The sequence below is a fragment of the Sander lucioperca genome, chromosome 1, assembly GCF_008315115.2.
Source record: "Sander lucioperca isolate FBNREF2018 chromosome 1, SLUC_FBN_1.2, whole genome shotgun sequence".
Taxonomy (NCBI): Eukaryota; Metazoa; Chordata; class Actinopteri; order Perciformes; family Percidae; genus Sander; species Sander lucioperca.
The window spans coordinates 14709891-14733299 of record NC_050173.1 but is presented as its reverse complement, the minus strand read 5'-3'; the positions used below and the strand labels follow the sequence as shown (position 1 = coordinate 14733299).

The 23409-nt window shown below is 41.6% G+C and overlaps 1 protein-coding gene across 8 annotated transcripts in view; it reads left to right on the top strand.

Annotated features, from left to right (window-relative positions):
• The window catches only part of pfkpa (phosphofructokinase, platelet a), a 28449-nt gene extending 5465 nt beyond the window's left edge, over window positions 1-22984 (top strand). Inside the window, exons 5-23 of one of the 8 annotated variants that reach the window (XM_031304730.2) lie at window positions 2414-2579; window positions 3055-3099; window positions 3227-3335; window positions 4094-4189; window positions 5020-5112; window positions 5909-6034; window positions 6784-6848; window positions 8786-8855; window positions 9801-9947; window positions 11052-11122; window positions 12234-12321; window positions 15519-15671; window positions 16658-16822; window positions 17667-17728; window positions 18088-18199; window positions 19483-19582; window positions 19931-19936; window positions 21180-21285; window positions 22146-22984. In XM_031304730.2, coding sequence (XP_031160590.1) covers window positions 2414-2579; window positions 3055-3099; window positions 3227-3335; window positions 4094-4189; window positions 5020-5112; window positions 5909-6034; window positions 6784-6848; window positions 8786-8855; window positions 9801-9947; window positions 11052-11122; window positions 12234-12321; window positions 15519-15671; window positions 16658-16822; window positions 17667-17728; window positions 18088-18199; window positions 19483-19582; window positions 19931-19936; window positions 21180-21285; window positions 22146-22302 — 1937 coding nt within the window. In that variant the 3' untranslated portion in view covers window positions 22303-22984. Of the gene's footprint in view, window positions 1-2413; window positions 2580-3054; window positions 3100-3226; window positions 3336-3570; window positions 3667-4093; window positions 4190-5019; window positions 5113-5908; window positions 6035-6783; window positions 6849-8785; window positions 8856-9800; window positions 9948-11051; window positions 11123-12233; window positions 12322-14176; window positions 14330-15518; window positions 15672-16657; window positions 16823-17666; window positions 17729-18087; window positions 18200-19482; window positions 19583-19930; window positions 19937-21179; window positions 21286-22145 lie in introns of all 8 variants that reach the window. The other 7 variants (XM_031304732.2, XM_031304731.2, XM_035999206.1 and 4 more) reach the window with 7 other exon arrangements.
• The last annotated feature ends 425 nt before the right edge of the window (window positions 22985-23409 follow it).

Genomic DNA, 23409 nt, shown 5'->3' with positions numbered 1-23409 from the left:
GTTTAAAACGTCACGTTTTTAACATTTTTAACATTCACTAGTAGCCAAATCCAGAGTTATTAAACTAGGTATGACGAACGTGCATAATGGACGCGAGCAGTGGATATAGCTAATGGTTATAATTCACCATGTGTTCTATTAATACGTCCATGGTATTATCTTATGATACACCCGAGAGATGTATGTATGCTGTAAAGCCTGTAACGTGGATGTAACGTCATATATGAAGCGTTTTCCAAACTGGTGGGGCTATCAGCTAGTAGCTATTAGCGGTAGTTAGCATGGATGTATTAAGAGAACAGTAATACCATAATAAGCTCTATGCCTACATAACGTTACTACAGACATAGCTAGGGATTACATCGCATTGGTTCTCTCTTATGATACATCCGAGGGCTGTATGCTGTAAAGCTTGTAACGTGGATGAGCGATGAAGCCATGGATGAGCTCTGTTCACGAAACTGCAGGCTAACCTTAATAGTTAGCGTTAGCCAGTAGCACAACATAATAATTACATCTCCTTGGTTGTCTAAATACATCCATTGTTTATTTAGCTAAGCATGTAAACGATCAGGAACAACGGAAACACAATGTTTAACGTTAGTGAATATTGAATGCATATTTTAGACAATAAAACGGCGAGTTCATGAGTTCGCCACTTGTAAGAGACACGAGAGAGACGCTCATGAACGAGCTTGTTGCTACCGGTTGCTACGACAACACAAACAAACTGTTGCTGGTGCACATGTCCATGGTGACGTCATGGGCCAGTCAACGCGGAAGAGCCGAGCTCCATGTTTGCTTTATGCGCTTTTGAGCACTCTCATTGGAATGTACGGGGCTTCCCGCCGAACACTGTATCCAGTTCTCTTAATACATCCATGGCTCCTCCGGTAACGTTAGCCGTTAGCAGGGTTAGCATGGCGCCGTTAGCCACGGTTAGCCCGGACCAGTCGGGATCACTTTACTGGCAGTGTCTCAATTGTTTTTGCGAGTAACCAACTCGGGTACTCTAGCTATACTGTATAATTCAATGTGAGTACACAAATGTTGAAATGACATAAAATGCCCATCCCTTGTAGCTGTGATAAATTAGCCTGAAGCTAATGCTTAGCTACCTATTCAGGAGGAAATTAGACAACTCTGCATCCTTTTGGACTCTAAGCTGCCAATATTTACCCGGGGTTTGTAACGCTCTGGTCACGCAACTGTTAGAAACACTGTTGTTGTTTTTGCACAGTACCTTTTGAAAAGATGCCTGGAAGTCTGGAATGTGTCTGGGGACACTAGTTCTTGCACTATGACCATTCATTGCACTTTATTATGTTATTCTATGCTCTATTGCATATATGTCTTGTTATGACATTTTGATATTTTTCAAATATTTTAATAAAGAAGTTCAAGTTAAAGTACATGGAATCTTAGAAAATCTTTTTTTTTTACCGTGGACAAAGACTAGTCAATAAGACGAAAGCAGTGTGCATGCGTTGCTCAGGAATGATCAGGTATGTTTCTGGCAACACTTCAAACTTGTTAACGCACTTGAAAAGGCATCACGCGAGTGTGAACATCACTACTACAAGGAAAAAAACGACCGTAATTCAAACGCAGCTCCCGTTGGCATCGATTCCGATCGGGGCCAACGCAATAACGAAAGCAATTAGTGTTTTTATAGCAGCTGATCTACGACCATACTCGGTTGTTGACAAGCTGGGATTGATAATGCTGCACTGTAATCCATAGTTATTTATTTATATTTTTCATTATATTTTATTATGTGATATTGGTTTGAGAATGAGAGTATTTTATTTAGTGGAGAACTTTGCAGCAGTATTTTATTTCTTATTCTTTTTTTATTTTATATATATATATATTATTTATTATATTTTATTAAAAAGTGTTTAAAAAAGTGTAAACAAATTGTTAAAAAAAAGTTTATAGTAATAAACAACCTGCAGTTTAATGTTTGCATTTCTTTCCCTTACTGTACCGAAAATGAACCGAACCGTGACTTTAAAACCGAGGTACGTACCGAACCGTGATTTTTGCGTACCGTTACACCCCTACTCGCTACAACACCTGCCAGTATTAGCAGACACCTCAACACTGCCATGTATTGTTTGTCAGTGTTCTGCCTCCAGCAAATATGGGTTTATTCCATACAGGGCATGATGGTAAAGATCCCCCTTCGAAGGCTAAACGTTTCTGTTAGGATTTAACTACCTCACAGGAAAACTGAATTAAGAGGCTCAGGGTTGTCTATTTTCAAGTTAGAGATAAAGAGACAGTCTTGCTATGAATCTTGTCCTCAAACCATTTCCAGCTGCCAGCTTCACTCTCGCATGTGTAGGCCCATTAGAAAAGTGAATCTAGCATTATAAGCAAGATAACATAAATAATATGATCCTTTCAGGCTTGATCGAGGCTGACGCTGTTCAGAAGTATTCGGCCCTTCACATCGTGGGGATGGTTGGCTCCATTGATAACGACTTCTGTGGAACTGACATGACAATCGGCACTGACTCTGCTCTGCACAGAATCATCGAAGTGGTGGATGCAATTATGACAACTGCACAGAGGTGAGGGGGAGATAGAGCAGCTCTATTTGTTTGTTTATTTATATCAGTTATATTTGATACTGCTATGAGCAGAAATACACCCTGAACTTGCAAATAAAGGTTGGATAATGCAAAATCCATTTGAAGTCCTAAATAGGAGACTTTGTACTTACTGTGACTAAGCATTTCATTGTCCTAGCATACATATACATCTATGAAAGATTTATGTATACCTACTTACACTTGCTTTTTAACAAATGTAAGGTCAATGCAGTATTGGAAAAGGAATGTCAGTATATCCTGAGGAATTAAAGTTGAAATAAAACATATGCTCCGTTGTTGACCTGTCAGGCAATTGAACAGCAAACACATCACCATGTTTAGGCTAATTTCAGCTCTATTTAGCATCACCTTTCAAACGTTCTTGAATACATCAGTATAGCGCTGTGTTACTCAAATGCACTGCTAAGTCATATTTTCTGTTCTGATCTTTCAGTCACCAGAGAACATTTGTGTTGGAGGTGATGGGCAGACACTGTGGGTAAGAATGCATTTGATAAACTCAATAGCAGATCCAAAAACATAATCCCTAATCTCTGCCACAGAGATAGAGACCAATATCACCTCTGTTTATATATACAATGTTCTGTCTGTGTGTTTTATCCTAGCTACCTGGCCTTGGTTAGTGCCCTGGCATGTGGAGCAGACTGGGTGTTGATCCCTGAGATGCCCCCAGAGGACGGCTGGGAGGAAAAGATGTGTGAAAAACTGTCTGCGGTAACACAATCTTATTTGTTCCCCACAGTAAACCCAGTGACTCATAACAAGTGTATATAATTCTGTCTTGCTGTCTTGTTTAACATGACAAGGTTAGTATTCTGCACAACATTTCCAGAAAATCCTGTTTTTCTTTTATCAGAGAAGACTTATGTGAAGTGTTTAGTCTTGAGTCGTCTGGTGTCATATTGTGTTTTTTTCTGCTTTGGAAACATGCCACTGTTCTATGATTCAGACCCGTTCCAGGGGCACAAGGCTGAACATTATCATAGTTGCAGAGGGAGCCATAGACAGGCATGGGAAGCCCATAACCTCTGGTATAGTGAAGGATGTGAGTACCTGAGTGCAAAGAAAGGGGAAGCCAGAAGCATGGAGACCCGACTGATGGAAATCAGTCTTCTGTGCCACAAATAGCCTAAATAAACTGTATTACAGTTTTCTTGATAATTGGCATCAGAATATCCTAACAGGATGCTAATGTGAGTGGAAAAAAGACCCACCTTGCTCCTGATAAGAAAACCATGATGCTGCATGCTAAGTCCACAATAATGCAGTAATGACCAGCAATAAGGTTGGCAGGATATTGCTGATTACAAAGTGCAAACACAAGCTGCAGTGACAAATTTCATTATGAAATAATATATTCTCAGCCTCCCGGCTGTTAGCATCGTCTGGCCCCCTGTGCTTCTGAAAGCCCACGTCACAGCCACCGTCTCAGTTTTTCTGTCATGTTGTTTCTCCACCACCCCTCCTTGTAGAACCGAGCAGGAATGAAAAGGCTGAATATCATAATTGTAGCCGAAGGGGCGATTGATCGTAGCAACACGCCCATTACCACTGACTATATCAAGGATGTAAGTACAGAGCTTTGTGTAAAAGTGTGGCAAGTGCCAGCTTGGACTGCCTCCTGTATGACCTATACTACTGTCCTGCTGCCCTGGTGTGGCTTTAACTCTGTTGCTGTGTTTCTGGAGTGCTCTATCAGACACACTCTCTAGTTTTACAGTATAAGATGGCTGTACCGCTATAAAACCCTGAGCAGATACCCTCACTAAACCTCACGCCCAGACATTTGTGAAATCCACTGTCATTCATTTCTAACCACTTCACACATAGTTGTATTGAATGTTTTTTTTTTTTTTTTAAATGTAATATGGGTATGTATGTTATGACACTGTAAACTTGCTCACAGAGATAATCACCGTATGCCACGACCCTGCGCTAACAGTTTTTTTTATTTAAAGGCAAACATATCAAGCGTTTTGTTTTCTCGTACAGTACCCGAGTATCACCACTTGATTTAGCACTTCCAGCTTGAGATCTTCTGTGATGTTCAGTTCAAGCTAAGAGCTCCCCGCTAACATGACTGAAAAATTAGAATGGCTTGCTTGTGCTTTGCTGTTTCCCCTTCTCTTAAGCTTTTCTACTGTGTTTGTGTTTCAGTGTGTGATGTGCCTGGTCACGTTTGTATGTATGTATGTACGTTTGCATACACACTTGTTTCATAGTATGGTTCTATTGCAGACAGAATTTCACTTTTAGCGGAATTACTAATATGCATGAAATACATTTGCATAATCTCATGAATCCGTTAAATATACTGTACAGAAGTAGTTCCCTTTAGAGGAATAACAAAGAATATTGCCGCAGTATTTGCTAAGACGTGTACATTTTATCCTCCTAGCTTGTTGTCAAATGCTTGGGTTTTGACACACGAGTGACAATCCTAGGGCATGTGCAGAGAGGAGGGACCCCTTCTGCTTTTGACCGCATCCTGGTAGGTCCACCACTTATTTATTTATTTTTAACATGAATTAATCCATTTTTCAAGCAAAATACTAAACATTTGCTGGTTGCAGCTCCTGAAATATCAGGATGTGATGCTTTTCTTTGTCATATCCGATAGCAAACTGAATATCTTTGGGTTTTGGACTGTTTGGCTTTGGGAAGTTGTAACACGCATTTTGTAGACATATCAATTCATTGAGAAAATAACCATTAGTTGTAGCTCTAATATAAAATTGATTATACACTGATTTTAGAACCATAACATTGTCAGATTCGATTTATCTGCCTTTGTTTGACTACCATTTGCATGTTTGACTTTTACAACTTGTAGCATTTATAATAGAAATTATCTATATAAGTGTGCACACTATCAATCAGTTGTACACGTTTGCTGTGTGCTCTATTTGAGATATTTTGGTAGGAATAGTCCAGTTGTCCAAAGCATTTCCGGTTTAATCCTGTGTGTGTCTGAGGAGAATTGGCTCCAGGTTTCAGGCTAAGCACATTAACCTGATTTGTAGCTCAACACGTGAAGCACCGCATCACAAACAGTGACAGACAAATCTCTTCACGTTTACCACACACCAAATACAAATTGAAGCTGAGAAAAAGACATATCAGAGGATTTTTTTTCTCCCGATATTGTGTCCAGTGTGAAAAATAAATCACTGGATTTGGGGAAGAATGTGTTGGCAAAGAAAACATTACATGTGTACAGGAGAAACAAAGACATGTTTTGATAGTGAGGATGACGCAGTTTTATCTGTGTGTGTTTGCTCACACAGGCCAGTCGTATGGGTGTGGAGGCTGTTCTTGCCCTTCTTGAGACCACAGCCAACACGCCAGCCTGCGTGGTCTCTCTGTGCGGTAACCAATCGGTGCGCCTGCCTCTGATGGAGTGTGTACAGATGGTAGGCACTGGACCGGGCTGGAAACAGGCCACACATTCAATGCACACACAAACGCTTATTTACAAAAGTACGGAAGCTGAGGCGAGAGGGGAACTGCAAAGCACATACAAACACAAAACTGGGAAATGACTCAGCTGGACTAAGAGAGGCAGAGTCAATGGGGGCGGGTTGGAGGAGCATTAAGGAATGGCCCATCGGGCCTGAAGTGCCACTAATGTTCACAAGAGAGTTGTATTGTTTGAGAGGCAGTTGTGTCTGGTTAATGATTATGTAAAGCACTTGGCAGGGTTGGCGATGACTGCCTGCTGGATGGTGATGTAATAGCAACCCATTACCATAGAAACGCATAGAGGCTTTGTTGTTGAACTTGAATACCATGTTTAGATTTTGACAGAACTCAAGGGACAATCTCGCCAAATGTTGCAATTATTTTTTTCAGATTTTGTAAAGTGGTTCAAGGAATGCAGTTCTATTCCAGGTCAAAATATGGTTACATATTAGCTCAGTATTGATGACATGTCTACTCTTGCATTGTTCTGTCTCTTTAAAATAGAAAGGCGGTGAGTCCCAAATGCAGCAATTGTTGTGCTCATAATAGGCCCTTCAAAGATCACAGTATGAATGCCTACACGTATTTCATCATAGCTGATATAAATTAAACAAAGTGCCTCTGCTTTTGTACATACAGGAAGTACAGTGTATGAAATTATACTGAATTCAAACAGTGAAAATACTCCTCTTTTCCTTAGACTCAAGAGGTCCAGAGGGCCATGGATGGAAAACGGTTTGAGGAGGCTGTTAAGCTTCGGGGCAGGTATGACTGACGGCCCGCTGGGACCAATCCCATATACCAAAGACATCACTTAACTCAAGCTCAAGACATGGAATGAGTTTGATGTTGCTTACTGTAGACAGGTGTAGTACAGAAAGTGGACCATGGTGCTATTTTAAGCACCATCAATCTGTCGTTTATACACAGCATAGAGTCAACGATTAGTTGTAAATTATAATGATGCAGCTAATTCAATTTACATCCCTCAGTTTTGACCCTCAGTCACTCCAGGAATTTGCGATGTCGCGATTGCAACAATTCAACCAATCTCCCGAGAGTTTAGTGCTACTCGCAATTTTGTCCAACCACCGCAACTTTAGCGCAAATTTGACCAATAACCCGAGCGTCCCCAACTTCCACCAATCACAGCAGTCCCCCGTGCCAGACCTTTGCCTAGGTACCGGACACTGAGAGCCACTGACCAAGCGGGAGTGAGAACGAGTTGATGTAACACACGTACGTCGCCAAATTAATTTCCTTGTTTTTGGTATGAAGATGAGACGTGTGACTCGAACATCTCACATTGACCAACAAAACATACCACCAAAGACCATGCAGAACAATTCAGATTGTCCTGCCAACCTGTACACATTTTAACATCAAAGTACGCTGTAACGATTTGTCACTCTGAAGTCGCTAAAAGCTGCTGCTGTTTCAATCCTGTCTGCTTTCTGCAGCGGGTGGGGCTGCTTCTTAGTTCTCCCCGTGACACACAGACACACACACACACACACACACACACACACAGTAGATGCAGGAGAAACCGGAGAGGAGAAGGTAATAAGAAGATGACTTGAGTTGAGTACAGCTACGCTCGTGATTGTAAGTGCAATAAAAAGTTAAAGGCCAATTAGTAGACTACTTTATCAAACCGTAAGTGAATATATCCCAGACCAGGATAGGAAATTAACTTTCAAAATGTGAACATTAACCAGCCACTAACAGATATATGTTCAAATTTGATTCATTCAATTGTAAATAATTATTTTGTGTCATAAATCCACCAGCCATTTTCATATTATACCAGCATTTGCAGCATCCTGAGCCTTTTTGGTAAGGTTAAGCATGTTTTACAGTAACCGCAGCCCGCGTGGCGCATCCAAATGTGTCGTCATGAGATCGCCGTGACCATTTTATACCTGCGCTGGTGGTCGCGACACTAGTTGCAGTCTTCTCCTGAACAGAGGTGGTGCTAATGAGCAAAGACAACAGACGTTGCTCTTTCTACGGACTAGAAGAAGAAGAAAAAGGTAAACAACGGCAGAACTGGCTGCAGCATTGCCGTCAATGCTTCGATTTGATTGGATGAGCTACTTCGTCGGATCAAGCCTTTCATTCACCATAAAAGAACTCATCTTAACCCAGTAAGTTTACAAGAGAGACTAGCAGTCACTGTGAGAGCCCTGGCATCCGGTTGGCTGTGACCCGTTCGGCCTCCCGTTTCCGCTTTGTCGCGCGCCGCGGGGGGGGGGGGGGGGGGCCGTGCGCGACAGCTCGGCGCGCTCTATAAATCGGACGCGCTGGCAGGATATGACATCATTTTGACGTCACGATGGCGCGCGCCAGCTTGGATGCGTTCAGTATATAACACCTATTAGCCTACTGGGAACTACTCAGAGTAGTTTTATTCATCCTGAAACAAGTTTCCTTTTATTTTTTAAGAAGTACACTAAAAAACTTTTTTGCAATTTTCACCATCTCCTGCAATTTCATCACAACAAAAAAACAGAACATCGCAACTTTTATTGCAATTTTGAACAAAAGCTGCCCCAAAATCTGGCATTTTGGGCCACAACAATCCAAAAAAAAGGCAGCGAAACTTGAAAGGACTGCTATATTGTGCATTTTCATGTATGTGGTGCTGAAAATGTTCCATACTATTGGTGTAACAATATTGCCTGTGCCATGTTTTACTGCAGGAGTTTTGAAAACAACCTGAGGACATACAAACTGCTGGCTCATCGTAAACCAGAATCCGAACTGCCAGTTGTAAGTCACCTCACAACATCTTGACATTTCCTTTCCTTTTGACAGTGACAGTGTTGTCAGCTCTGTTCCCTCGCTCCTAACACAAGCCAGAAATATACAGACACATACTAAGCAGGAGTTGTTTTTTTTCCACACATAGTAGCAGCCCCCACCATGCCTGGAGTGCAGACTGTTTTTTAGAGAGTTACATTTCCCTCCCCAAACCACTGAGATGTTTAATTTTTTATTACTGTCCTAAGGATCTGCCAACAAATAATGACTCAGCTGATGCAGTTGTGGTGCACTGTGCTGCTATTTTCAGATGTATCCTTGGCAAAACAAGGCTCATGTACTGATTAAAGTATTCCTGTAAGTGCATGATTTGGCAATATAGAGTAATGTGAGTATTTCTCTGAAAACAGGTGCATAAAGCATGCTAGTTAAACATGGTGTCAGTGGTTTCCTGCTGTTAAGTGGAAAATAAGGTGACTTGTAATTATGTGAACCAGTTAATAATACACTGTTTGCTAGTACCTGCTTGCTGTGTAGGCTATAGTTGCAGTGGTATGCATCACATAAGGCCCAGGTGGCTCAGTGTTGGTCTGTCGTACAGCGATATCACATGACACCTGGCTCCCCACTAAGGGATGACTTGTTCAACCCTGCCAGGAGCTGTGACAGCCTGCTGGTGTAGCTCCAAAAGAAGCAGCTCAGATCAGTGAAGTGTAGAGGCAGCATGACAGACGCCATGCTGTGGAGCTCGCCTCAGGGTTTGGCTCCCCCTGCATCTGTGATAATGACCAATGTAGGCCCAGCATGGAGCTGAGAGCAGAGCAGAAACCATTTATTGATTCACTCTGCGGAGCTTGATTACCTGTCCTCCCAAAACAACTGCAACATACAGTCTTTATTTAGTGGGATGATAAACAATGTTAGTCCCATTTCATGTCCGTTTTCTGCCCTCAGAGCAACTTCAATGTGGCAGTGTTGAATGTTGGTGCCCCTGCAGCGGGCATGAATGCTGCCGTTCGTTCAGCCGTCAGGGTGGGCATCTCTGAAGGGCACAAGATGTTTGCTGTCAGTGATGGGTTTGAGGGATTCTACAAAGGCCAGGTGGGTACTACTGTATATGACATATATACTAGTGCACTGTTGCATGTATATAATACACCACTTTGCAATCTCACTCCATTAAATTAAAAATCTTGTAGGAAAGTCATCACACTAAGGATATTTAATGTTACAATTGAAATGTATTCATCAAATAACCTACACTAACAGTTTAATAAAATATTGTGTGTTCCACATTTTAATCAATAGCTCAAAGAGAATTGGCGAGTCAGACAGTGCACAACCATTGTTAGGCCACAAGGGATAATCTGTCTAGATTAATGTAAACCAATTTCCTGCACTGACTCTCCCTCCTCTGCCCGGCTCAGCCAAAGTTGATGCAGTACCACAATAAACTGATAGAGGGCAAAAGAATACACAGACAGTAAAACACAGCTTCTGAGTAATCAATCAGTGGGATGATTTTCACGTGATCTAAACTATGGAGGAAATCTTCAATGATGAATGAAAGGTAAAAGCAGACAGTAGATATGTGAGTCTTTATGTGAACCCAGGTCTGTGCTGTAATTCGAGACTGCTATTTTCCTGCTCTGTGACTGGTAGAACTGGTTTCCTCTCTTTTATCCTCCTTTGACCTTTTCCCGGAGAAAAAAAAGTCCATAGTTGTCTTATTCAAAGAACAGCACTTAAACGATCTGATCGTTTATCTGCATCAAAATGTCCTCAGTATTAGTGGTTAGTTAAACATCCGGTGTGTGCTCTGGCCAGCTGAAATCAGGCTGTGCCAACTGACCCCAGGAAGATTAGACCAGCGGGAGTAATGGATTTCTATACTTCTGTACTTCTGCTACACACCTCTGTGATTTCACCGGTCCACTTCCTCTGTTATATATAAGAGTGTGTGGCCAGAAAGTTAACTCTCCTAACAATCTCTGATCACCGAGACACCAGGAAGATGTGTCAGATAATACAGAACTGTAACTAACACAGGAGGTTCTGGTTGTATTAAGATGTGAGGTAAATGGACCAACCACAATAAAGAATCAATTTTAGGCATAGGATTCATACATTTGAATGCTAAAAGAAGGACATTTTTAAAACTTGATGGAGTAAGATTTGCATGTGTCGCTGTTGTCTTCCCCTCAGATTAAGGAGATTAAATGGGCTGATGTCGGAGGATGGACGGGACAAGGTGGATCCCTGTTGGGAACCAAAAGGTAAAGTCTTGCTCAGTTATCTCTGGTTGAACAGCAACTGTTCAGCATTCAAAATGAGATTCATAAGGTTTAAAAAAAAAAAAAAAAAAAAATATATATATATATATATATATATATATATATATATCAGTGTTTCCCACACATAGACTAATGTGTGGCAGTGCGCCGCACTATCAACACCGGCCGCCGCACATTGCGTTTCATTATTAGTATATTTTTTTTTTTTAAACGCTATTTAAAACACGTTAAGCTACATTTCCTTTTCCTGCCCTCCTCCGTCTCTCTGTCACTTGTGTCTTGCTCACACACACACACAGCTCCTCCCACCGTGCAGTGTTTGGTGTTTTTAGCCCCCAACGGCGCCTTTCAGGCAGCGCGGCAATAGTTATGTTTCAAGGGTTAAGGTGAGGGTTAGCTGCTTGGAAGGCGACGTTGGAGGCGACCATTGAGCCCTCTTGATTGTTACGAAAATAAGTATTCCCCCCCTGATACGAGGTGACGACCCCCCTTTTCCTTCTGTCTGTGTGTGGGTAAAACGGACACAATGACAGACAGCAGCACTCTGCTGCACACATCTGTTGGAGCAGAGGAGAAAAAGAGGAGCAGGGAAACACTAAAGCAAATAAAAACCGCGATTACAGCGGGTTACTACCGTTGGTCGTCAAATACCGCCGCTTTGTATCATACAGATGCTAAAGGGTTTTGTGTGTCGGTATGAGACGCTGACAAAGTGGCGGTTGGGAATGAGAATGGGCTGCACACCCTGTACTGTTATTGGCTGGGGGTTACACACCCACATGCAGCCAAAGGCTCTTTGCTGACACCCATAAAGTAACTCTAACCCACAGCAAAATAAAAATAAAAGTTAAAATACAGGCAGAGGGCAGGGTCACTGTAGATACAGACACTGAACACACTTCTGGTGGGTCACAAGTGATGATTGAAAGGAATTATTTTTGTATTAGTCTATACATTGTTTTTTACGATACTGCTGCATATTATACCTTTTAAGGACCACATTCACAGCTATATACTTTGTAACTGTTTGAATGTTTTGACATGCACTGAAACAGTTCATATAAAGAAATAACTATTCTTTCCTTTCCTACAGAACACTTCCTGCAAAGCATATTGACAAAATTGCTGAGCAGATGCGAGAGCACAACATTAATGCACTCCTAATTGTTGGTGGATTTGAGGTATGTTTAAAGCTTTCATTTTTGTCCCTGCTAGCTAATATAGCTAATGAGGCTACATTGTCATTTTTACTTTCCATAAGCTTTTAAGCTCTTAGACATTTGAAAATTCATGACAGGAGCGCTAATGCTATATTTAATATTCAGCAACATGGTGAGAATGCTCATACACTTAAAAACGACAAACTGTTGAAGCATTACTGATTATATTATCAGATGTCTATATGTACAGTATATGACAGTGAACACAATAATGTTGATCCTTTCCATCAGTCTTATCCCATTTTATGTCAGCATACCACCATATGGCTCCTTACATAGTCATCTACATAATCATGCTTCAAAGTAATTTCTTGGTTCACTGTTGATTTTCATTACTCTAAATATATCATTAGAGAGAAAGTAGGATTCTAAATTTGAGGCATTTCAATTATTGAAATGAAAAGTAAAGCAACACACACTACGGGCCCTATCTTGCACCCAGCGCAATTGACTTTGTACACCGACGCATATATCATTCCTATTTTGCACACGACGCACAGCGGACTTTTCCCTCCACAAACTCACGTCGTTAAATTAGGAAATGAACTTGGGCTCCCGGGGGCGGTTCAGCAAAAAGAGGAGGCGTGTTCCGGTGCAAACGTTCCCTAATGCTATTTTGCAGTTTCAGAAAACAATTCCGCCACAGACCAGGAAAAACCTAGTCTAAAGTCAATGGCGCGTTATTCAGATGCTATTTTAAGGGCGCATGCTTGGCCGTAATGTAGAGTGTGCACACCGCGCATACACTTGGCTTCTCTCATCTCACGGACCCAGCAGTTCACATTTTTTGCAAACCATACATAAATACAAGGAAAAATATGACCTTGTTTTACACAACATTTCCATGAATCATGGATGTGTTGATGACATAAATGAGGAAATATTAGAGGACTTAAGGAGATGTGATGTTGAACTGCATGTGCCGATGCCACTTAACCCAAATGCTCCAGCAGCAGCACGGGAGAGGAGAGACAGAAGAGCTGCAGCGTCTATAGTGAGGTCATCTCGGTCTAATGTTAGACTACATTGCAAAAATATCACCATGCATTCATAACCTCGTGATTCAGTGAGAGTGAGCCCAAAACATCGGAAAGTATGTTTTTGTGACATTTCTTTATTTACATTTTGTCAAAAAGAAAAATCAATAGCAAACGTCGGTCTCCTCGGCTGTGAACCGCTCCTGGCATGCGCCCATGGATGTATTAGAGCGTGCGCCTAGCAAATCCGCCATTATAATAGCAATCCGCCATGGAACAAGCGTGCCTGCTTTTAAAGGGAACGTGAGAGAACGCTCCGATTGGTTTATTGCACATTACGCCCAAACCACACCTATGAGTAATGTAGCTACTTCAGACCAACCCATTTTAGATTTGCGTCGGGCGCAAGAGTCATTTATCCCGCCGGTATAATAGCAACAGCGCCCGAGAGCCGCGTTTGATACTTGCGTTTCAGATCGTTAAAATAGGGCCCTGTAACTGAAATATAACAATATGATGATTTGGTTATAATTGGAAACAGGGAGCACCTGCTTTTTTCCAGCCATTTCACGCAATCCCATTAAGATGCTCACCAGCTTTATTTTCCTGTGATATATGCAAGTAAATGTATATGTATGGATGTGTGTGTGTGTGAGAGAGATAATGTTTAGAGTATGTGGAGTGGTACCTGTCTGTTTTCGCTGCTGTCCGCTGTGATAGACCTGGCTCCTCCCCTTGGCACCCTGTCCTTCCCCTCCTTGTGGCAAGTAGCACCTCTCAACCAAACCAACCTGCCAGCCACCCTTGCAGACACTAAAGTGCTTGGCTCTGCCCTGCAGGGCTTCCTGTCACTGCTGGAATTGTTAACGGCGCGCGGGAAATATGACGAGTTCTGTGTGCCCATGGTCATGGTCCCAGCCACTGTCTCCAACAATGTGCCGGGCTCAGACCTCAGCATTGGCGCTGACACGGCTCTGAACGCCATCACTACTGTAAGTGATGGGGCTGGCAACCAGAACAGTTGAACTCACAGCAACACACAGACAGATAGATAGAAACCACACACACAAGCAGACAAACAGTCAAACTTGCTCATGCTCACATAGCCAGCCAATCATGTTTCAAGAAAGGGAAAAATTTATCAGTCAGTGAATTATTTGGAGGAAATTTTGTGAACATTGCACCTGTTAGCCACATCTGGACTAAAACAAAAACATCAGAAACTCAGCCAGACAGACAAATAGAGTCACATCTGTACTGTGAGGCCTGACTGGTAAAGGTAAAACCAAGGTACCGAGTAGCGTCCCTCCCTTCCCTATCAGGTGAGTAAGTGAGTGACAACATGCAGGCATGCTGTGAGGTGCACGAGAGTCGTGGCCGCCAATGTTTGCTCTGCTCTCCCTGTCTGTGTGTTTGTGTCCTCCCACATCATGAACATCAAGATGAGTGGTTAACATGATGTCTAGTTGGCTCTCACATACAGCTACAGAGCACAAACTAACACCTTGTAGTAGTTAACATGCACTGCATTGCATCTGTCTGCTTGTATTGATAATGAAGCTTCTATACAAACTTTATTTAGTAACATTGCATAAATCTGAGGTTCTTTATGCGAAGAATATATAAAGATAATACCCAACATTGCTCTTGCTGTTTTTGTTTAAAGCATCATGGTAACTCAAATGCACTAAAGACCCAGCGCAAATATAAACAGGATAACATCTCCAAACCTGAATCTTTGCCACCATCTTATTCATCCTTCCTGTGTATGCAGACTCAATCGGTGCTCGTCTTGCCTGCAGATAACCTTCCACAGCAGATGTGGCCGTCATATGGTTGTCCTATGCAGTGTCACTGCATTGAGCTGCTGAATCACGAACACACAGACCTCTGTCTTTCTTCCCTCTGTTCTATCTGTTCCATCACCTTCCTTCTACGTTTTGTCCTTTCAATGTCCTGTCCCTCCATTCTCTTCATTTTCCCTTCTTCACTTTCTTCTGTATCTCTCTATCCACACGTCTGTCCCTCTGTCCTTTCTGCCAAAGGGAAGCCATTGCCGCTATCACACGGAAAGAGCCGGAATGGCAGGATACACTCCTGTAAACTGAGAGAGATTCACCTCTCTCTCTCAGTGGCCAGCCTTTAGTGGCTCTAACGCGTTTTCATATACTGCCGCTTCAGGCCTTTGAGAGTCTGCTGCAGCTGTATGAGGCTCGCTCTGCCTATGAGGAGCTTTGCATCCCGATGTGTATGCTGCCTGCCACCATAAGTAACAATGTACCAGGCACAGATCTCAGTATCGGGGCAGACACGGCCCTCAATGCCATCGTGGAGGTAAGGCAGACAAACCGCCGCCCCAACAACTTTGACCGCTTTGTTTAAAATGTTAATGCACAGAGGATGAAAATGACACATAATATCACGTTAATGGTCCAGTGCTTATACTCAGCAGACTGTCAGCTTGCAAAAGCACATGTGCAGTAAAGTGTTGCATGAGTATTTGCTGCAGCTCTATAGATTTCTGTATCTGTATCTTAACCTAACTTTAGTTCTAACATTATACCTCAGAATTAACCTTAACCCAAACACTGAAGGCAAGTAGGGTCTAATGAAAGATGCTATCAAGTTGCATTATGGGAAATGTTGATCCAGTGTTGACCCATTCTATTCTAATATCTCGGCCTCGGCTGCCTCGATCCGTCTCTTGTGAGTCCCCCCCAACTTTATTGATGTGGAATGCGCCTTTAACATTGTTGTAGCATCTGAAACTGGAATTATTACTGACATCACAGTCACCTGATGTCAAACTGATTATCAGCATTGGACTATTAAAATAATGTTTTAATATCAGATCAAATAGAAAAGATAATTTATACTGTATCTATAAATAAAATTCTAACCAAAAGTTCTAACCAAACATTTTAATTTTAAATATGTGAAGTTTACCATTTGATGTGCTCTCTCATCCTTATGCAGGACTCCAGTCTAACTGGCGAAAGCAGCATTTTAGCCTGAATCTGCCTGAATTGTTAAAACGTAGCAAGTTGACTCTTGTGCAGATTGAGAAATAAGCATGCTGGCCTTGAAACTAGTGTCTTGCTGTTGTATTTCTATGTGTAATGTATTTATCAGAACATGACTAATCGTCACACTTCCAACCTTGCTGGTTTGATTTTTTGGCACTTTGATATGTTATTAAACAAGACATTTATCTGGAGATATCTCACATATTAACATAGTTTCATATATAATTCATAATGCTAAGCTTGTAATAATCACCTCATGTGTACTGACATTGTGAGCTTATATGCATGTGTCAGACTTGTGACCGCATCAAGCAGTCGGCCAGTGGGACCAAGAGACGCGTGTTCATCATCGAGACCATGGGAGGCTACTGCGGCTACCTGGCCAGTGTAGGCGGCCTGGCTGCTGGAGCCGATGCTGCCTATATCTACGAGGAGCCATTCGACATCAGAGACTTGCAGGTAACACATAATGTCTTAGTAACACGCACACATGCACCTCAACATTGACTGGCTCTGCTGTTTGTGTCTCCTCTTTGATTTCTCAACTCTCCATCAAGGCATTCACTCCCTTAGGCCCCATTCAGACCAAAATAGTGATCTGGCGATTTGCCGCAGGGTTGTGCGGCGGTGTGGTCACTGAAACTGCCCATTTGTGTGACATCCTGTTGTGTTCTTTGACCCCCCAATGTAGCACAAGTAGACTTAATATTTCACAGTTACCGTTTTCCGTCAAATTGTTTATAGATCTCGACGTTTCCAACTGCACTTGAAGGCAGCTTCATTTCACAGAGTAAGAGAGAAAGAAAAGACAAAGAGCCAAGCGAGACAAATCGACTGTGCTTTGTTGTTTGGCAAACAGTCAGCTGTTACACAAACTCCTGGGCAGTTCAGACTTTCTTGTGGCAGCGATAAAAGTAGTGATGTTTACTGTACAGAAGTCTCACACCGCCTCAAAACTGGTTGACAAGTCTGATTGCGGTTACATGATTGTCCACTGCAGCGTGATGTCGGGGTTGCGTTCCTTCAAAAGTTGAGTTGGTCTCAACTTTACGCCGCAGGCCCGCTGCGTTGTTTTGTGTGTGTCCCCTGTGGCAAACCCCACCGCAGCCTGAAGCACTACCCCCATTCAAAATGAATGGAAAGACCTGCGTTTTTGCTGCACCGTCTGACGGCTGACGCAGGCTGTGTGAATGCCCACTCACACTCACTTCATCTACAAGAGGCAATTCAGACTAATTTTGGGATGCCCTCAACAGTGCAATGCCATCTACTGGTCACTCACATTTCCTATTTATTCCTACAGGCCAATGTTGAACATTTGACTGAGAAAATGAAGACCAGCATTCAAAGAGGACTGGTCCTCAGGTAACATGATGATTCCAGCAGTCCAGACAATCACAGCTAATTTTAAGGCTGAGCCACTTAGTGATTATGTGATGTTGTGCAAGTACAAATTCAGACACATAACTGGTGCACTGCTGCTGCATTTTTGAAGTTCCTATGATCCAGTATTTCCTGTCCTCAGCACTTGATTTTAAGCTGCTTGTATAGTAAACAGAAGCAATGTTGATGTCAACACTTAAAACAGCTGATATTTTGTTTTCATCTTGTTGTCACTATGACATGATCTCAGTGAGGAAAGAACAATGGCTACATGTAGACTTAGACATCTGACTAATAACTGTAAAATAAATAAAAGTGTGTGTGTGTGTGTGTGTGTGTAGGAATGAGAACTGTAATGAAAACTACACCACCGACTTTATCTACCAGCTGTACTCTGAAGAAGGAAGGGGAGTGTTTGACTCCAGGAAGAATGTGCTCGGACACATGCAGCAGGTAGGCACAGCCACACTGGTTCCCATTTCATTTCAATTTAATTCAATTTTATTTATAGTGTCAAATCATAACAGGAGTTATCTCAAAACACTTTACAGATAGAATAGGTCTAGAGACCATACCCTATAATATAATAATAATAATAATAATAATAATAATAAAGACCAAACAATTTCATACTGACTAAATGGGAGTATTTCCTTTCTGTAGCTTTATCAGGGGTAACAATTCATTCAGACTAAAGAAAGATTTAATAACATTTGTCTATATTTGTATCATAAATATGCAGATCTTCATTTTACATGGATGGGCTTTGTTGTATTTTGGCTTTGTGTGTCTTGAGAGTAGTGCAGATAAAACTGGATCAAACTAAACTTTGATGATCCTCAAGGGGTTGTGCCTGCAGCAAGTAATGGGTTTCAGGAAAAATGAAAGTACATTTGGTTCCAGAAAACATAGCACAAATAATAACCATATAATAAAGAAAGACGTTTGGTGGGTGTCCTGGTGGCTCTGGGTTTGAATCTGGTCTTATATATTTGATGAATACAGGGTTTCTACAGGTTTCAACAAGTCAAATGTAAGACTTTTTAAGACCTTTTTAAGACAAAGACATAAAAAAAAAAAAATGATGTCAGAGTCCGGAAACTTCGTCTGAAACAATTCCCCGATTTCCTCATCGGCATATAGATGTATATGTCTAGATTGGCTGCAATAGCAGTTGCATGTTGGTCTCATTTGTAGTTGTAATACAGCGAATTATATTTGGACTAGCGAAAGAAAGAACTACAACAACACAGAATATAAAAAAAAAACATTGTAAAGTGCTGCAGGAACATTTCAATGAGCATTAGAGGTAGTGTTACATTGACGTAGGAAAATTAAGACCTGTTTAAAATTATTTAAGACCTTCAACATGATACTTCAGCAGATTTAAGACTTTTTAAGGCTTAACATTTTGATTCTTAAATTTTAGACTTTTTAAGACCCCGTGGAAACCCTGGAATATACATCTTTCTATCATCATTTCCTGTTTCTTGACTGTGGATGTGACATATTTACCATTAAAAGACCAACAAAATTTACAGCAGGTTGAGAATGCAGGCTGTAGTGTAAGAAGACAACAGAAAAGTCTGAAACAAATGAGAGTCTGGCCACAGCACAACTAAAGGAAAATGCCAAATTTAATACACAGCACATATGGACAAAATATCATATATCATATATTGTTTTTTTGGGGTTAAAGAATGCGATAAAATGAAACATTTTGATTCTTTTGAAAGGGAGGAGCACCGTCTCCGTTTGACCGTAACTTTGGGACCAAGATCTCTGCCAAGGCAATGCAGTGGGTTAGCAAAAAGCTGCTGGAGACATTCAGACAGGGTAAGGTTAATGCTCCACTTCAATATTAGTGAGACGACGCATGGTAGTGGATCCTTCCTCCCTACAGAGGCGTGACCTGTCATGAAGTCACTGTCTGACATTTTGATGTATTTCTGTCCTCTCAAAGGAAATCACTTATTGATCATTTACATCCATACACATAACTATTTAATGAGAAAGTGACTTGAATGTTCTTATGGACGGATAACGCTAACAACTGTGAGTGATGTGTGAACTGTAGTTTGTCTTAAAAGCACACTGCATGTGTATAAACTTTAGGCTACAATTAAAGTTAAAACAACTCTTTTGTTTTTTATGTCTATTTCCCATACACATGGATGACATAAGATGAAGGTAAATCTTTTTTTTTTTTTTTGCTGGCTCCATGACCATCTATATCTTTATATTTAGCTCCATGTCCCTCCCTGTCGTCTTTGCGATTATTCTGCCATATTATGGATCCACACAGGCGGTCTAGGCACTTGTGGGGTACAGCTAAGACTGGTTAGCCTTGCTACTGTCTTAGGGTCCTATTTTAACGGACTAAGTGCGTGAAGAGCCTGGCGCAGGTGCGTTTAGGGCGTGTACAAATCCACTTTTGCTAGTTAAACGGCGGGGAAAAGGGTCCGTGTGCCAGGCGCTTGGTTCAAAAGGGTTGTACTTAGTGTCTTCATTAATTACAGGTGTGTTTTGGTCTTAACATGCAATAAACCAATTAGAGTGTCATCTCCCATTCTCTTTAAAAGCCAGGCACGTTTGTATCTTGACTCATTGCCATTATGATGGCGGATTTGCTAAACAGGAAGGAGAGATATTCAGGAGAAGAAACTGATGATCATATCATAATACTATTTCACATTGTAATATTTTTATTTTTAATCCTTTGTATGTTTGTGTGCTGCTGCGCGTCCCTGTGTGTGTAACAAGCATAGTGTGCGCATGCTGTGCACGAGCCTAGGCACATTTTACTAATGTGCTGTTAAAATAATAAAATGCTGCGTTATTGACTTTAGACCAGGTTTTTGTTGGTCAATGGCGCGATCACTTCCCGCTGCCTCAAGATAGCAATACTCCAAGAATTCACCTGAACACACCTTCCTGTAAGACCAGCACGCCCATAGGCGCACAGATGGGCGCAGGTGCTTTTGCTATTTAAACAACGTGGGCGCTGGACGGGAAACTGACAAATGCATCTGTCTTAAACTAGCAAAGACACTTGGATCGGGCTTTGCGCTGCGCCAGGTGCAAGATAGGGCCCTTAGTCTCACAAATTTAGCAGTAGCCACCATGCTACTCTATTTCCAGTTCCCAAGTCATCTGAAATTGTAAGACTGGAAACTATGAGCATGAGCTGTATCAATAATGGAACCATTTTCCTGCTTTACCCCACATTTTCTGTCTATGATGCTTGATGTTGCCTCAGTTGCTTCCTGTCTTTCAGTTGCACCTCATTGTAGCCCTCCTGTAGATCCACACAGAACTGCTTCCATCCCTCTATAGAACCTCTCACACCCACTGCCAAATGTCTGTCCGTTTGCAACCAGCAAAGGTACGTTCCTGTGTTTCCTCCTCTGACTGCTCCGGTGTTTCCCTGCAGGCCGAGTGTTTGCCAACACCGAGGACTCCTGCTGCCTGCTGGGGATGCGTCGCAGGGCTCTGGTCTTCCAGCCCGTTGTACAACTCAAGGACGAGACCGACTTTGTGTACGTATCACACTACTCAAACTCCACCAATGTTCTCTGGCAATTTCATTGGGGGGGGGGGGCTTGAAGGTATTTGAAAATACACATGGGTCAGTAAAAGTTCTAATTTATAAATTTTACACAAAATACAAAAATTCTCAGTATTGTAGCAGTAATTAACCTTGATCCGTATCTCAAACAATGCTGTGGTTGATGCTTGACTTTGAGGGAATTGGGCCTGGAAAGTCACTGAATTTGATACTGAAGGTGGTGTGGGAACCCTGTTCTAGTTGTGGTTAGGGGTGTAACCATCCAATATTATCAATATAAAGTGAAAATATCAATACATATCGTCATCTTTAGGATGCGCCTGTATTTTGAAATTCCCACTTTAGATTTATTCTTTTTATTAAATAGAGTAGTTTGTTTTAATTTCAATGTCTGGAAGAGCTCAGTAATGAAATTGTCAAATCATATTTTAGTTGCTTTTCGTAAATATATATAAAATTGTGTTAAATGGGCTTATGGTATCGCCTCGTATTGGTCGCAGGCCGCTGAATAGAATCAAAATTGTATCATGGCAGACTTTGTGATATCAGTAAATATTGTATCTTTGTCCTAAGAATGGATATAATATCGTATCAGGATATAACGTGTGATTTACACCCCTAGTTGTGGTACATGTTAGTGTTGGCTCCCCCCAACAACAATGTGGGACCACAACTAAGATGACTGATGCTAAATAGTTATATTTATATTAGAGCTGATCCATCAATTAACCCAAACACCAGTTTTAGCCTTTAAAGTCACTCTTGTATCACATATCCATGTGGTCTCTGCTCCCTATTATATAATTATGATATTTGCTCGCCTGCCTGCAGTCACAGGATCCCTAAGGAGCAGTGGTGGTTGAAGCTGCGTCCTCTGATGAAGATCCTAGCCAAGTACAAGACCACCTTCGACGTGTCCGACTCCGGACAGCTGGAGCACGTCGTACGCAACCGGCCTAAAGAGTCTGACGCTTCAGTAGCCATGTGAAGACCTAAAACAAAATCCAGTCTGTATGTAAGACTGAATGTCTGTGAGGAGTTGGCGCATGTGTAGTAAAAGAGCTCCGGTAATCAGCAGCCATCTCTGTTTGGCCACATGCTGTGTTCATTTCCTGTCTGTGTCATTTCCTTCAGTGTCACTCCACTGTTTTGGCTCAACTCATGAACTGTAACCTAGCCTCTGCAGCGCCCCTAATACCAAACACCCTCTTGCTCTCGCACACATCCACACAGCTGTGTGTGTCCTTGTTGCCCTGGATGTTTAATGTCCCCGCTGTTTTAAAATTGCACTTTCTCTGTGTCCAGTTGCTTAAGCAGGCTCCGAAGCTCAGAGCTGCACGAGGACAGAATAGACATTGTATCTGCTGTAAGAAACAGTGTGTGTTATCTGCCTAGAACCAGTGTGAAGTTCAGCATATTTATTAGAGACTGATGCAATACAGTTCTACTGCTGCAAGTCAAGAGAACTGCGTGCTGTGCTTTACACTGAAACTAATATTTATCTTTTTAACATTGTTTCTTATTTTGCTCGCAAACATGGATATTTTATTAACCGTAGGCACTGCTGTACTGAGTAGCTGTCTGTCATAATGCACCAACGAGTTATATGTGTACAGTAAGAGACTAATGTTTCCCACAGAATAAAAATCCCTCTTGAGAAGTGTACCCTATTAGTGTCTCTGGATTTATTTACTTAACCCCTCCACATTTATTAAAAACATTTAACTATCTATTCTTTATCACATTCTTTCCAGCTCTTCAAGTTATATGATGTTCACTGCATGAAATATTGAAACACAAGACTCCATGTTTTTATGGCTGCACCATTCCATCTAATGGCAATATTCTAGATAACTTGGGCCCTATTTGATATACATTTTACAAAAATTCAGCCTGCGATATCTATTGAAACATTTGGATCTTTGCTAGAATTTGAATAAATTCCCAAATTCTTTGGGTTTCACCAAAGCTCTGGACCAGAGCCTCTGTTTAAAGTGACTGTTAACTTATCAAAGAGCTACAGAGAGAAAATGACCACAAAGAGACTCAAAAGGGCAGCATTGTCTTAACATCCATCCATGTTAGTGGGTTTTTA